The 13,577-nt window shown below is 35.8% G+C and overlaps 1 protein-coding gene across 2 annotated transcripts in view; it reads left to right on the top strand.

Annotated features, from left to right (window-relative positions):
• The window catches only part of LOC135847616 (uncharacterized), a 170,838-nt gene that overhangs the window by 154,529 nt on the left and 2,732 nt on the right, over positions 1 to 13,577 (top strand). Inside the window, exon 3 of one of the 2 annotated variants that reach the window (XM_065367244.1) lies at positions 8,079 to 10,321. The exons of the other annotated variant lie outside the window; for it this stretch is intronic. Coding sequence (XP_065223316.1) covers positions 8,119 to 9,936 — 1,818 coding nt within the window. The 5' untranslated portion in view covers positions 8,079 to 8,118 and the 3' untranslated portion in view covers positions 9,937 to 10,321. Of the gene's footprint in view, positions 1 to 8,078; positions 10,322 to 13,577 lie in introns of those variants that run through there. 2 annotated transcript variants of the gene reach the window in all.

Genomic DNA, 13,577 nt, shown 5'->3' with positions numbered 1-13,577 from the left:
TCTAGCGGCGCTAACGTAGGCGACTGGCGCTCGTATTACGTCATATTCGCGTATATTCGGCGAAAATTGTAAAAAACTTGATTGTTATTGGTTAATATATCGGAAGTGGAGGTAAATTTGGCGCCACTACTGGAAATACGAAGTTATAATCGTGTATAATCGTCGATATTTGATAATCTCGCGACTGTAATTGGTCGTAGGTGCCACCACCACTAAATAGGTTGGGAAAAATGTCACATTTGGTCACTGACGTAATCAATGGTCATTAGAATGGTCGAATATTCGTCGCTAAGTGGACAGAAAAATATTCATTCGCCTAATAGACTGGAGAAAATCTATCCTATATAGAGATAGGATTATTTTCTCCCACGTTAGGAGACAGAATTACGACGAAATAAATTTCTCCCAGTATATGTATAGGTAGTAGAAAAATTCAAAAATAGATTTCTCCCAGCTTAAGTGATGGAAGAAAATCATTTTCTCCCACTACAGTTCAAAGTTGAAAAATTTGAAAAACGAAAAATTGAGATGCTGAAAATATTGTAAATTTTCCCAAATTTATGTGTCTCCTCTTCTTCCTCCTCCTCATCCTCCTCCTCCTCCCACAAAAAAAGTCGTGCGGTGTTTGCAAAGAATGCCTCGCCAATGAAAAATTTAAATGGTAAAAGTGTTTTTGACCCCCCCCCCCCTCCTTCCTCCTTCAAAAAAACTGTAGAATGTTCAGAATACATTTTAAAAAAGCGAAAAATTGCCCCCTCATAAAGAAGTCGTAAAGTGGTTGAAAAATATCCTTCCCAATGTCCTGCTTAAGTCCTGATTTTTCATTTTGAAATTTTGTTAGACACGTTATTTCATCTTGATTTGATCAAATTTTGATTTTTGTTTATCGGAAATGGTCCAAATTTGAATTCTCAAAATTTGTCTGCAAATCGAGAAACGAATTTCAGTCGATGAAATTCGCTCTGAAGGTTGGAACTCTGTGGCTCTGGAAGTCCACGTAAACTTGTAGTGTAAGGGGCAATCAAAAAGTTCCCGGCCGTCGTCCCGTACGGGCGCCCGGAAGCACGTAGCGGGCTGAAATTTTTACCACGCCTTCGTAAAGGTTGGATTTACGCGTGGTAAAAATTTCAGCCCGCTACGTGCTTCCGGGCGCCCGTACGGGACGACGGCCGGGAACTTTTTGATTGCCCCTCGTAATTGTTTTTGCTTCTAATTAAATATCGCTTTAACGAGTGATTATAATTGACCGACTTTGTTCATTATTTTGTAAACTTCTTTAAATCAATATTGAGAATTCAGGGAAAAATTAGAAATATTTTTTATTTTTATTTTCTTTAATCATATCCCGCCAGCTGCACGTTTCATCGCATTAATTCGCTCGTAACGATTCTTCTAGGTTCGAATTTGCGCCTGTGCGGAATCAAGAATCACTGAAATGACTGAAATACCGCCTGTCGTCTACGATATTGCTCAGCCAACTCCAGTATCGTTGAAAGATCTATCAGCCATCGTTGTTAGCTTGGAAATCTGGCGCCGTGAAATACGCAAACAGTGCACGAACAGCACGATAGTAGAAAGATTTACGTCAAAAACTGTGCTCAACCGTAATGTGCCATCAGTACTTCATGATGTTATCGATAAATTTATCTCGAGATTCGGGCCTTCATTGCATATCTGGCTGGTTAGTCACAGAAGTATATTCCAATTGCACCGCACCCATGAAAATTCAGTTTTAAAAGTCTTTGACGATTTCGTCGCTGATTACAATGGCACCATCGATTTTGTGAGAACAGCGAAACGCATGATGGTTTGCAGAAGCCTTACTCAGGTCGAAAAATTCGCTGTAGCTTGCACGTATTTTTTCGAAGACGATATCAGACGAATCTGGCCATCTGTATGTGAGAATTTCGACTTGAAAAATATTCAATTTGATTTTTTCCCACATTTGTATTATTGGATATGCTGTCTCAGAAATGAAACCGATAAGATCCCTATCTCTAGGAACAGATCTGTTGAGGAAGTTATGTTTGACCATCACATAATTGGAAATAGACCGTCTGTTGAGTATTTTTGGGATTTTCTAACTCTTGAAAATCAGATGGAAAAAGCCGCGAACATTTTCCATTGTGATTTGAAATTGTTTGTTACGTTCGTGTTATCAAAACTGAACGATCAACAGCTCGATGAATTTGTTAATACGTATGGTTGTAAATTGATACTCAAGCTGGTTCCTTCAACCAACGTGGAAGTTCATTGAAAATAAAATGAACGAAAGTACTTTCAGAACATTGGTCGTCGAAATGTTGAAACTCGAGCGGGCCTTCGACTTTGAATGGTGTCCGAAAGAATGTCAGAAGTGGTTGTATTATTGTTCGGAAATTTGGAACAGTATCGCGGATGATTCAAAACAATGGATAGCCGAAGATATTTTATGGGACACGAGATTATTTGAGAACATGAGTACGATTTCAAGTAGTAACACACGTTTTGTCGGATTTTTATTGATTATTCTCTCATCGGCAACTTTCGAGGATAGGAGCACATTTTGGCTCGACTGTTGGCCTTATTTGATCGAAGGCACCCGACGTAAAGATTTGCATAAAATAATGAAACTTTGCTTCGCAAATGAAGAAGAAATTGCGCAGTTCAAGGCTAACATTTTAGCTGAAAGTGAAAATGTGCGTCTCTTGTGTAGCGAACTAATAAATACTGGGATGCTCGATGAATTGAACGATGTAGTGGACTTTTACTGTCCCGAAGTGCAAACAGCGAAAATTTTTAAGCAGCGACTACTGCGATCAACTTTTAACTGCAAAGATAACCGTTTCATCGATGCAATTCTCGGCAACGTTAAAGAATTTAGTGTTTTTATCGATAATTCCTTCGACAACGCCGATGAATCGAAATTTTTCAAAACTGAACTGATGTGGTCACCTATAATGTCAAACTTATTTGGGAGCCCTCTTCGCGTAATATTCTCTGATTTTGAAGCGGTAACGGAGTTGTCGGATATATTTTTATCGTGGGAACAAACTGTACTTATGATGAAAATTCGGATGATCAGGGTGTCTACTGGCAAGAAAAAGGCAAGAAAGTTAGAAAAAGGCGAGAAATTCACATGGGTGGCAAGAAAGTTAGAAAATAGTGTAGAAATTCCTTCGAAAAGCAAGAAAATTTCCAAGAATTCACATCAAAAATCTCTGAAAAATTGAAGTTATCCCACCAAAATTTTAAGTTTTTATTTTGTTAAAATTGATGATGTTCTACTTCTCGAATTAAAAATTTTCCAAAAATTTTGCCCTCGCTTCGCTCGGGCCATTCAAGATGCTATTTTCAAAATTTTCAAGAATTCAAAAATTAAATAGGAAATTTTTCATTTCCAGGTAATACCCAAACCATTTGAAAAGTGCAAATTTTTCATTTTCTGAACAGAACGACTAACTTTTCAAAATTGTTGATATTATTGAGCTTCGCTGAAAATGTAAAATAAAGCATACAAAATGGTCGTTTTTTCGTTTTTTACACCAATTTTTTCAACAAATTTTCGCTCTCGCTTCGCTCGAGCTGTAATTTCACCCTCATTTCAATACAATGATCATTCATTGTGAAGAGTTTTCTGAAAACTACCTAAAATGTCCATTTTTCGTGTCTAAATTTCTGATTTTGCTCTCCCCTCAATCACAAATAAGAATATAAGCTCTTTTATGGTTTGATCCTGTAATTGTTGTATATGTCACTGGTATTTAGCACGTTAAAATTTTGATTTTTTTCGGAAAAATAACTATTTTTTGTTGGAAAAATGACATCATACAGCATACACCCCCTCCCCCAAATAACCTGACTTCGATCCGCATTCGAGTTAACTTTTTATTTTGTTACTGTTTTCATCATAGAATTGAATTCACTTCAGTAGACATGCCTCAACGTCTGTTTTTATCACGTTTTTTTATTACTATTTTTTCATTTGAGAAATTAATTCACTTCTCCGCTTTGAAGAATAAATTTTTGAGAAATTTTGTTTGGGAGGGGGGGAGGTTAGAGGGGTTAGCGAAGATTATCTAGATGCGTAAATTTGAAGGGGGGTAAGAAAATTCATTTTTGGAAGCAAGAAAAAAGCAAGAAAAAGGCGAGAAATTCGCTTTTTTGATTTTAGTAGACACTCTGATGATGAGTTTTTTGACAAGGTTTATTTTACAAATTCGCGATCGTAGAGACTTTATCGAGCGTAGGTTCAAAAATCCTATTTTTGACCACTTTTTATTACGGTTGTTGGGAAGTGCTGAAGAAGTTGAAAGATTTAAGCGGAACCATTTTGAACTTATTGAATTCTGTCAGCGTTATGGATAGATATTAGATATCTCTGAGAAATTCAATGCTCTGAGGCTGGCCATTGTGTTTTTATTTTTTTCCTCGCAGTTCTGCATGAATTGAAATAGAACTATTTTGGTACCTAATTTTTTCACACGGAATAAATAAGTTATGTGTAAACTGTGTGGTGATTAGCTAAAATGTTTTTTTAATGTGATTTTGAGGTACATTTAGTATTACATTAGGTTTGTTTTATTAATGTTATTATTTCATTACCTACGTTAATTTTTTAGCTACGAGTGCATGCTGGGGTGCATTGATACGTTCTTCATTTTTCATGAACGAATATTTTGCTTATGTTATGTACCTATGTAAGTACCTAGTTTTAGTTCATTATTGTATACCTGATAAATAAATACATACTCTTCTATTTTATGACCTTTTTATGACTCATTTTAAAATAATTTCAGTTACTAATAGTGTGTTTCATGTTCATTCATCCATATTACGACCTTATCTTCTGTGATTGTGCCATTACAAAGCACCTGCATCGTGCATCGTGTTCGACATAAAACTGGAATACTTGGTCGTGCTTAAGTACATAAAAAATTACAATCAATTGTGTGATAATTTCTTTTTAAAAAATAGTCTAGTCATTCGACGCCAATTTGATGAGGATTAAGCCCTCCCCCCCCACCGACACTTTATTGGTGTAAAAATCTGAAATCTTCGTGAAAAAAAGTTTTGAAATGTCACGAAAAAGTCGCGAATTTGGAATTTTTGAAAACTGTAGACATCCTGAAAAGAGTACAAAAAGGAAACAATGAAAACAACTCTACTGAAGTGGCATAAGTTCTTGAGAGGACTTCAATTCATACTGTATTTTTTCATGTCATGATGGGAACTGTTGAGACTTGGTCATTCAAACCCCCCTCCCCCCGCAAAAAAACAAAAATTGGAAAAAGTGTAAGTAAATTTTATCAGAAAACTGGACTTTTATATTTAAAAAAGATTAGAAGGGGGATGCTGATCTGAACAAAATTCTCCGATAAAGAATTACTCATGCCTGGTTCAGTTTATTAAAGTAGACTTAATTTTTGACATATTGATTTGTATTTTCCAGACAGAGCAATAATTATTGCATTGATAAGGTACCTATGTATGATAATAATTTCATATAAAACGCTAACAAGTTGAAAAATTTCAAAACGAAAAATTGAGATGGTAAAAATATTGTCAATTTTCCCCAAATTTGTGTGTCCCCTCCTCCTACTCCCACCACAAAAAAAGTCTGCAGTATGCCTCGCCAATGAAAAATTGAAATGGTAAAAGTGTTTTTGACACTGCTCTCCCTCCAAAAAAATTTCAAAATGTCCAAAAGACATTTTTATAGAAGCGAAAAATTAACCCCCTCATAGAGAAGTAAAGTGTTTGAAAAATGTTCTGTCCAAAGTCCTGCTCAAGTCCTCCTTTGTCATCTTGAAATTTTACCTTCACTCTTCAGGGTAATCTAATATTATAGTGAAAGTAATTTAGTCAAAAAGGCAGTGAAAAAATGGAAAAAAAATCATTAATGCGATTATTTGTATTGTTTTTTTTTCTATAATTTTGAATGAAATTGAAAAATTCAATTATTTTAGAAATTTTCCTGTGAAAAATTTGTCTTTGCTAATTTTTGTGTGTGTGTGTGGGGAGGAGGGGGTGTCGAGTGCAGAGCTTTCTGAAAATTAGGTTGGCAATGAAAAAAGTACTTAGTGAAAAAGTAGTGATTTTTTTCAACAAAATAAAATCCGTTAGATACCATCCATCTTATTTTATCTTGATTTGATCAAATTTTGAATTTTGTTCATGGGAAATGTTCCTAATTTGAATTTTCAAGGTTTTGCTATAAATCGAGAAATGAATTTCAGCCGCTGAAAAGGCTATAGGTGGATAAGTATGGTGAATTTTCCCCCGAGAGCTTCAGGGTTGATATTTGCATGGAAGGTGGGTACTGGGTACCCTTGAGCACCTTCCGTCAGGAAAGTTTCAGACCCCCCGCCCCCACGTTTTTGAGACCCCCCTTTTTTTTAAATTACAATAAAAAAAAAATTTCTCAGCCCCAGCGACTGAACCGATTTTTTTAATTTTTTGGTATGTTGTAAACATCCATAAGAGGTATCCCCACAAAAATTTTCACCCCCCCTCCCCCATATTTTCCCCTCAAAATGACGTTTTTTAGCTTTGTTTGCCTGTTTTAGCGATGACTATGATTCGACACAAAAATGGGAATAGCATTTTCAAGTGTGTTTTTGAAACATGTATTTTTTTCAAAAAAAATTTGAGGTGGGCCGTGGTCAAAAATTGAAAAAACTTACAGAGGGGGTAAAAATGGATTCTGGTGTAAATTATTGTTTTTCGTAAACGAGGTAGGTATCGTTTCCGTTTGAAACTAACCCCCCGAACACGAATATGACGTCCAATTTTATATTACCCTCATCCACACCCCTCCTGTGCCCCTGCCCCACCCCGATTTTTGCTATATCAAGAATTTCGAGCTATTTTTATAATGTTGATGTCATTTTCATATGAATCGAACACCCCGAGAACGAATATGAAGTCCAACTTTATGCTACCCTCATCCACACCCCTCCAGTGCCTCTGCCCCCACTCGATTTTCACTATATTGAAAGTTACATATTTTATTCATACTGTTGGTGTCGTTTCCATATGAATCGAACACCCCGAACACAAATATGACGTCCAATTTTATATTACCCTCAACCACACCTCTCCAGTGCCTCTGCTCCCTCCTCAATTTTTAGTATATGAAGAGTTGAGCTATTTTCATACAGCTGGTGTCGTTTCCATATGAATCGAACACCCCGAACACGAATACGACGTCCAATTTTATATTAAATTTACACCAGAATCCATTATTTTTTACCTCCTCTGTAAGTTTTTTCAATTTCTGACCACGGCCCACCTCAAATTTTGTTTGAAGAAATGTTTTTTAGGGGTCAAAAACACACTTGAAAATGCTATTCACATTTTTGTGCCGAATCATGGTCATCGCTAAAACAGGCAAACAAAGCTAAAAAACGCCATTTTGAGGGGAAACTGTGGGGGAGAGGGGGTGAAAATTTTTGTGGGGATACCTCTTATGGATGTTTACAACATACTACAAAATTGAAAAAATCGGTTCAGTTGGAGCTGAGAAAATTTTTTTATTGTAATTTCAGAAAAGGTGGGTCTCAAAAACGGGGGGGGGGTCTGGGGGTCTGAAATTTTCCTGACGGAAGGTGCTCAAGGGTACCCACCTTCCATGCAAATATCAACCCTGAAGCTTTCGGGGGCAAATTCACCATACTTATATCCACCAGCCTTTGCCCTAAAGATGTACTTTGGTATCCTTTTTCGATTCGTCTTTGTTTGGTCCAAACATTTTTGTACCTATTAGTATCTACTTAATCCCTACCTCGCAAGGTAATAAAGAGGTGTTGGAACTCTTACTTGTGGAAGTGCACAAATTCATAAACGTGTAGTGTATTGTTTTTGCTTCTAATTAGTTATCGCATTGACGAGTGATTATAATTGACTAATGACTACCTAACTATGTTCATTTCGAAACTTCTTTAAAATCGATATTGGAGATCCAGGGGAAAAATATTAGAAATATTTTTTGTTCGTACCCAAGCTTGACTCTTTTTATTTTCTCTAATTACTAATTATAATGTATCTCACCAGCTGCACGCTTCATCGCATTAATTCGCTCGTTACGATTCTTCTAGGTTCGAATTTGTGCCCGTGTGGAATCAAGGAATCATTGAAATGGCTGAAATACCACCTGTCGTCTACGATATTGCTCAGCCATCTCCAGTATCGTTGAAAGATCTGTCAGCCATCGCTGTTAGCCTGGAAATGTGGCGCAATGAAATACGCAAACGTCGCACGAACAGCACGATAGAAAGATTTACTTCGCTTTCGTGGGATATCTCGTTAGAAACTGTGCTCGACCGTGATTTACCATCAGTACTTTACGATGCTATCCACGAATTTATCCCGAGATTCCGGCCTTCGTTGTATTTCTGGCTGGTTACTCACAGAAATATATTCCAATTGTACCGCGACCATGAAAATTCAGTTTTGAAAGTCTTCGACGATTTCGTTGCCGATTACTGTGGCACCATCGATTATGTTAGAACAGCGAAACGCATGCTGGTTTGTGATACATTTAACGAGGTGGAAAAATTCGCTATAGCTTGCACGTATTTTTTCGAAGACGACATCAGACGAATTTGGCCATCTGTATGTGAGAGTTTCGACTTGAATAGTATGAATTTTATTGAACGTCCGCCGTTGTATTATTGGATATGCTGTCTCCGAAATGAAATGGATAAGATGCCTATCCAAGGAAACCTGTCTGTTGACGAAGTTATGGTTCATCTCCACTTCGTTCATAATAGACCATCTCTCGAGTATTTCTGGAATCGTTTGCCTGTTGAAAATCAAATGGAAAGAGCCGTGAACGTTTTCAATCGTGGTGATTTGAAATTATTTGTTACGTTTGTGTTATCCAAACTGAACGATCAACAGCTCGATGGATTTGTTAATACGTATGGTTGTAGATTGATACTCAATCTACAAAATGATCACAGCTGGTTCTTTCAACCAACGTTGAAGTTGTTTAAAAATAAAATGAACGAAAGTACTTTCAGAACGTTGGTGATCGAAATGTTGAAACTCGAGCGGGCTTTGGACTTTGAATGGTGTCCGAAAAAATGCCAGGAGTGGTTGTATTATTGTTCTGAAATTTGGAACAGCATCCCGCCTAATTTGAAACCATCGATAATCGAAGGCATTTTATCCGACAGGGGATTGTATGAGAACATGGGTTTGTTTTCATGTGGTAACAGACGTTTCGTCGGATTTTTATTAATTATTCTCTCATCGGCGACTTTTGAGCAGAGAAGCGCATTTTGGCGCGACTGTTGGACTCATTTGATCCAAGGCACCCGAAGTAGAGATTTGTTCAAGATAATGAAACTTTGCTTCGCGAATGAAGAAGAAATTGCTCAATTTAAGGGTAACATTTTAGCTGAAAGTGAAAATGTGCGTCTCTTGTGTAGCGAACTATTAAACATTGCAAAGTTCGACCACCTGAATGATTTAGTGAACTTTTGTTGGCCCGAAGTTGAAGCTGCCAAAAATTTCAAGCAGCAACTTACTCGATCAACTTTAAGCGGTGAAAACGACCGTTTCATGAGTGCAATTGTCAATAAAGCTAAAGAATTCAGTTTATTTATCGACGATGTCCTTGACAACGCCGATGAATCGGCAGATTTCAAAAACCAACTGATGTCGTCACCTGTATTGTTGAACTTTGTATCGCGCCGTCCTTGCTCAATACTCCCTGATGATTTTGAAGCGGTAATGGAGTTGGTGGATACATTTGTGTCGACAGAACAAACTCTACATGCGATAAAGACGCGCATGATTAGATATTTGGGGGAATTTATTTTAAACAGGCGTCAGATTGGAGACTTAATCGACCAAAGGTTCGAACAACCTATTTTTGACCAATTTTTATTATGGTTGTTGGGCAGCGCTGAAGAAGTTGAAAGATTTAAGCAGACTCATTTTATATAGAATTCTGCCAGCGTTGAGAAGATGAGATTTCTATGTGAAATTCGACGTCCAGAGGCTGTCACTGCCTGTGGTGTTTTTTCAACAGTTCTGCATAAATTGAAATTGAACTTTTTTTGTAATTTTTGCACGCGGAGTGAACATAAACTGTGTGGTGATTCAATAAAACTTTTTTTTCATATGAGTTTGAAATACATTTATTATTACTTAAGTTTGTTTTAACATGTTATTACATACGTTGATTTTTTAGCTACGAGTGCGTACCTGCATACTGAAGTGTATTGAAACTTTTTTCTTTTTTCATAAACGAATATTCTGCTTACATATGTACCTAGTTTTAGTTCATTTGTATTCGCGATAAATAAATATACATACTCGTACTCTTCTATTTTATGACTTTTTCATGACTCATTTTAAAATAATTTCAGTTACTAATAGTGTGGTTCATGTTCATTCATCCATATTACGACCTTATCTTCTGTGATTGTGCCATTACAAAGCACCTGCATCGTGGTCGACATAAAACTGGGATACTTGGTCGTGCTTACATGAAAAATTACAATCGATCGTGCGATAATTTCTTCAGAGAATAATCTAGTTATTCGACACCAATTTGATGAGGATTTCAAAGTGATGTCTTTCAATTTTTCTCATATTCTTCTCAAACGTCTACCCAGCAAAACAACTAAACAAACCTCCATTGTTGTGGCCCAGTCTCTTCGTAGTTGGAGGGATGATTTGTCAATTTTTGCAATGTCTTCCTGTCAATCTTGCAGCGTTCAACTCGAAGAGGAACGAGGATGTACGAGTAATTCTACGCAGGCACCCCCCTTTCCACACAATTGGTGCAAAAATCTGAAATCATCATTTCTTTGCTAATAATTTTCCAAAAAAAAAAAAATTCTTTCAACTCAGATTGTCAAAGTTTTGCCTTTCGCCAAAAATTGACGAGAGAACTATCCCTTTTTGATAAAATTGCCAAAAAAAAGTCCAAAAAGGTAGATATCCCATTCCGTACGAAAATTTGAGCACCGAACAAAGACGAATCGAAAGAAGATGCCGAAATACACCTTCAGAGCCAATATTCACATATCGATTTTTAGCAAAATTTTGAAAATCCAAATTTGGACCATTTCCCATAAACAAAAATCAAAATTTCATCAAATCAAGATTAAACGAAGAGTCTTAACAAAATGAAAAATGAAAAATCAGGTCTTAAGCAGGACTTTGGGAAGGCTATTTTTCAAACACTTTACTTATTCTATATGAGGGGGTCAATTTTTCGACTTTTTAAAATATCTTTTGGATATTCTGAAATTTTTTTAGATGGATGGGGGGGGGTATCAAAAACACTTTTACCATTTAAATTTTTCATTGACGAGGCATTCTGCGATCACTGCACGTATTTTTTGTAGGAAGAGAAGGAGAAGGAGAAAGTTGAGACCAGGGTTGTTGCGGATCATGGAAATTTGATCCGAATCACGGGTCACAAATCATTGAGAAATTTGTGATCCGAATCACGGATCAAAGATCTCCCGGGAAATTGTGATCCGGATCACGAATCACGAATCACTCCAGAAAAAAATGATCCGGATCAAGTTTCACGGATCATTTCAAGGAAATTGTACTATAAGGTACTAAATTGGTTTTTTTAAATTAAAAATTGAACAAAAACGTGAAAAAACGAAATAGTCTCCATTTTATTTTCAAAAAATTGCAATAACACATTATACAAGGGTGGGAAAAAGTCAGCCTAAGCTTGCAAATTTGCAGAAATTGAAATTTTTACATTTCAAAAAGTTTTAGTTTTTCGTCAATAAATCAAAAACTAAGCATCCTAGAGAAAAACTAATGACATTGTGTCGATTGGAAATTTAATTCTCTACAATTTTGGTCCCGTGTCATTTTTTCGTAGGACGCTTTCTTTCGCCTCCAGATCGACTTTTATGAAACTCAAATTGCAAATTTTTCAAAAAATAATTTCAAAAAGTTTCAGTTTTTTGTCAATAAATTAAAAACTAAGCATCCTGGAAAAAAATTAATGACATTATGTCGATTATAAATTTAATTCTCTACAATTTTGGTTATGTGTAATTTTTTCATTGGACGCTTTCTTTCACCTCCAGATCAATTTTTATCAAAAGTTCATTTTAAAAAATTTTGGTTTTCTGACAAAAATCAGAAACCAAGCATCTTAGAAAAAAATTAATGACATTCTCCATAAAATCGAATTTTCAAAGCAAAAACATGCAGCAATGCAGCATTACTGGTGAAAAAAAATGATCCGTGAAAAAATGATCTGCGGGAAAATTTTGAATCGGATCATAGATCACGAATCGTTGTGGTATAATGATCCGGATCACGGATCACGATTCCTGCTGCAGAAAATGATCCGGATCACAGATACAGATCACTCAAATGTGATCCGGATCACAACGACCCTGGTTGAGACACATAAATTTGGGAAAATTGACAATATTTTTTTTTGAGGATTTCTCGATTTTTTTTTCAAGTTTTATTCTTTTGAATTCTCATAGATTTTATTTTCCAATTTTTCGACAATTTTCCCCGAATTTTCGTGTTTTCTTTTGCGTCTGAATTTTTGTGAAGTTTTCGCAAGTTTATCGTTAAATTTCACGAGTTTTTTTATTCAATTCTTGCGACGTTTTTTCTTAAATTTTAGTGCTTCTTACCTCAATTTTTTCGGTGGAATTTTTCTACTTCTAATCAAATTTTTATTCTGGAATCCTGGTGATTTTTTTCAACTTTTTAAATTTTGACGAAACTCTGTTCTTTGGTTCATTTTGAATTTCGCTCTTCGAGTTTTATTCTTAGAGACTTATGCTTTTGATTTATCAAAAGAAGATTACAAAGAGTTGTTTTATCATTATTTTTTTTACTATTTTTGTTCTCCCCAGATCTTGATGTTTGCTGTTACTTCCTGTTTTGGTCATTTGCTCTCAATTTCAATAATTTTGTCACATTTTTTCCATTTTTTTTTTTTTTTGAATCGTGTCAATTTTTGTTGTATTCGAATTTTTAAAATTATTTTCACCAATCGCTTTTTTCCAAATTCGGATTGCAATCTCCACCCCCCTCCCTCGCCGCCCTTCCTTGTTGATTTTAATACGTTTCCTGTACTAAAATAATTCTTCTTATTTATGGGATTTTCTTACAAATTATTGCTTATTATTTCTCAGCAGTCGAATAATTTTTTTTTTCATTAAATCCTCGCTCATGTCAATATTTCTGCAAGTTTACAATGGGTATTTTTTGTGTTTGATTTTTTGAAATGATTTTGAATGAAAGATTAAATTTCGTTCTTCCCTGTTTCGAAAGACTTCCCTCTGTTCTTTCTATTTTGCAATTGTTTTCAGTAGCTTTAATACATTTTTTCGATTATGTTTCCTTGAGAAAAATTTGAGTACAATCCCAGTACCGATTGAGATACCTATACCTTGTAACTTGTAGGGTACCTACGTAAAAAGGTATTGGAACTCGTGCCTGTGGAAGTAGGTACACGAATTCAGAAGCTTGTATAGTGTAGGTCTGTAGAGTGTAGGTATTGTGCTTGTTTCTAATTAGTTATCGAATTGACGAGTGATTATAATTGACTGACTATGTTTATTTTGAGACTTCTCTAA

Source organism: Planococcus citri, chromosome 5, assembly GCF_950023065.1.
Source record: "Planococcus citri chromosome 5, ihPlaCitr1.1, whole genome shotgun sequence".
NCBI classification, from domain to species: domain Eukaryota; kingdom Metazoa; phylum Arthropoda; class Insecta; order Hemiptera; family Pseudococcidae; genus Planococcus; species Planococcus citri.
This window is presented reverse-complemented; position numbering and strand designations above follow the sequence as displayed.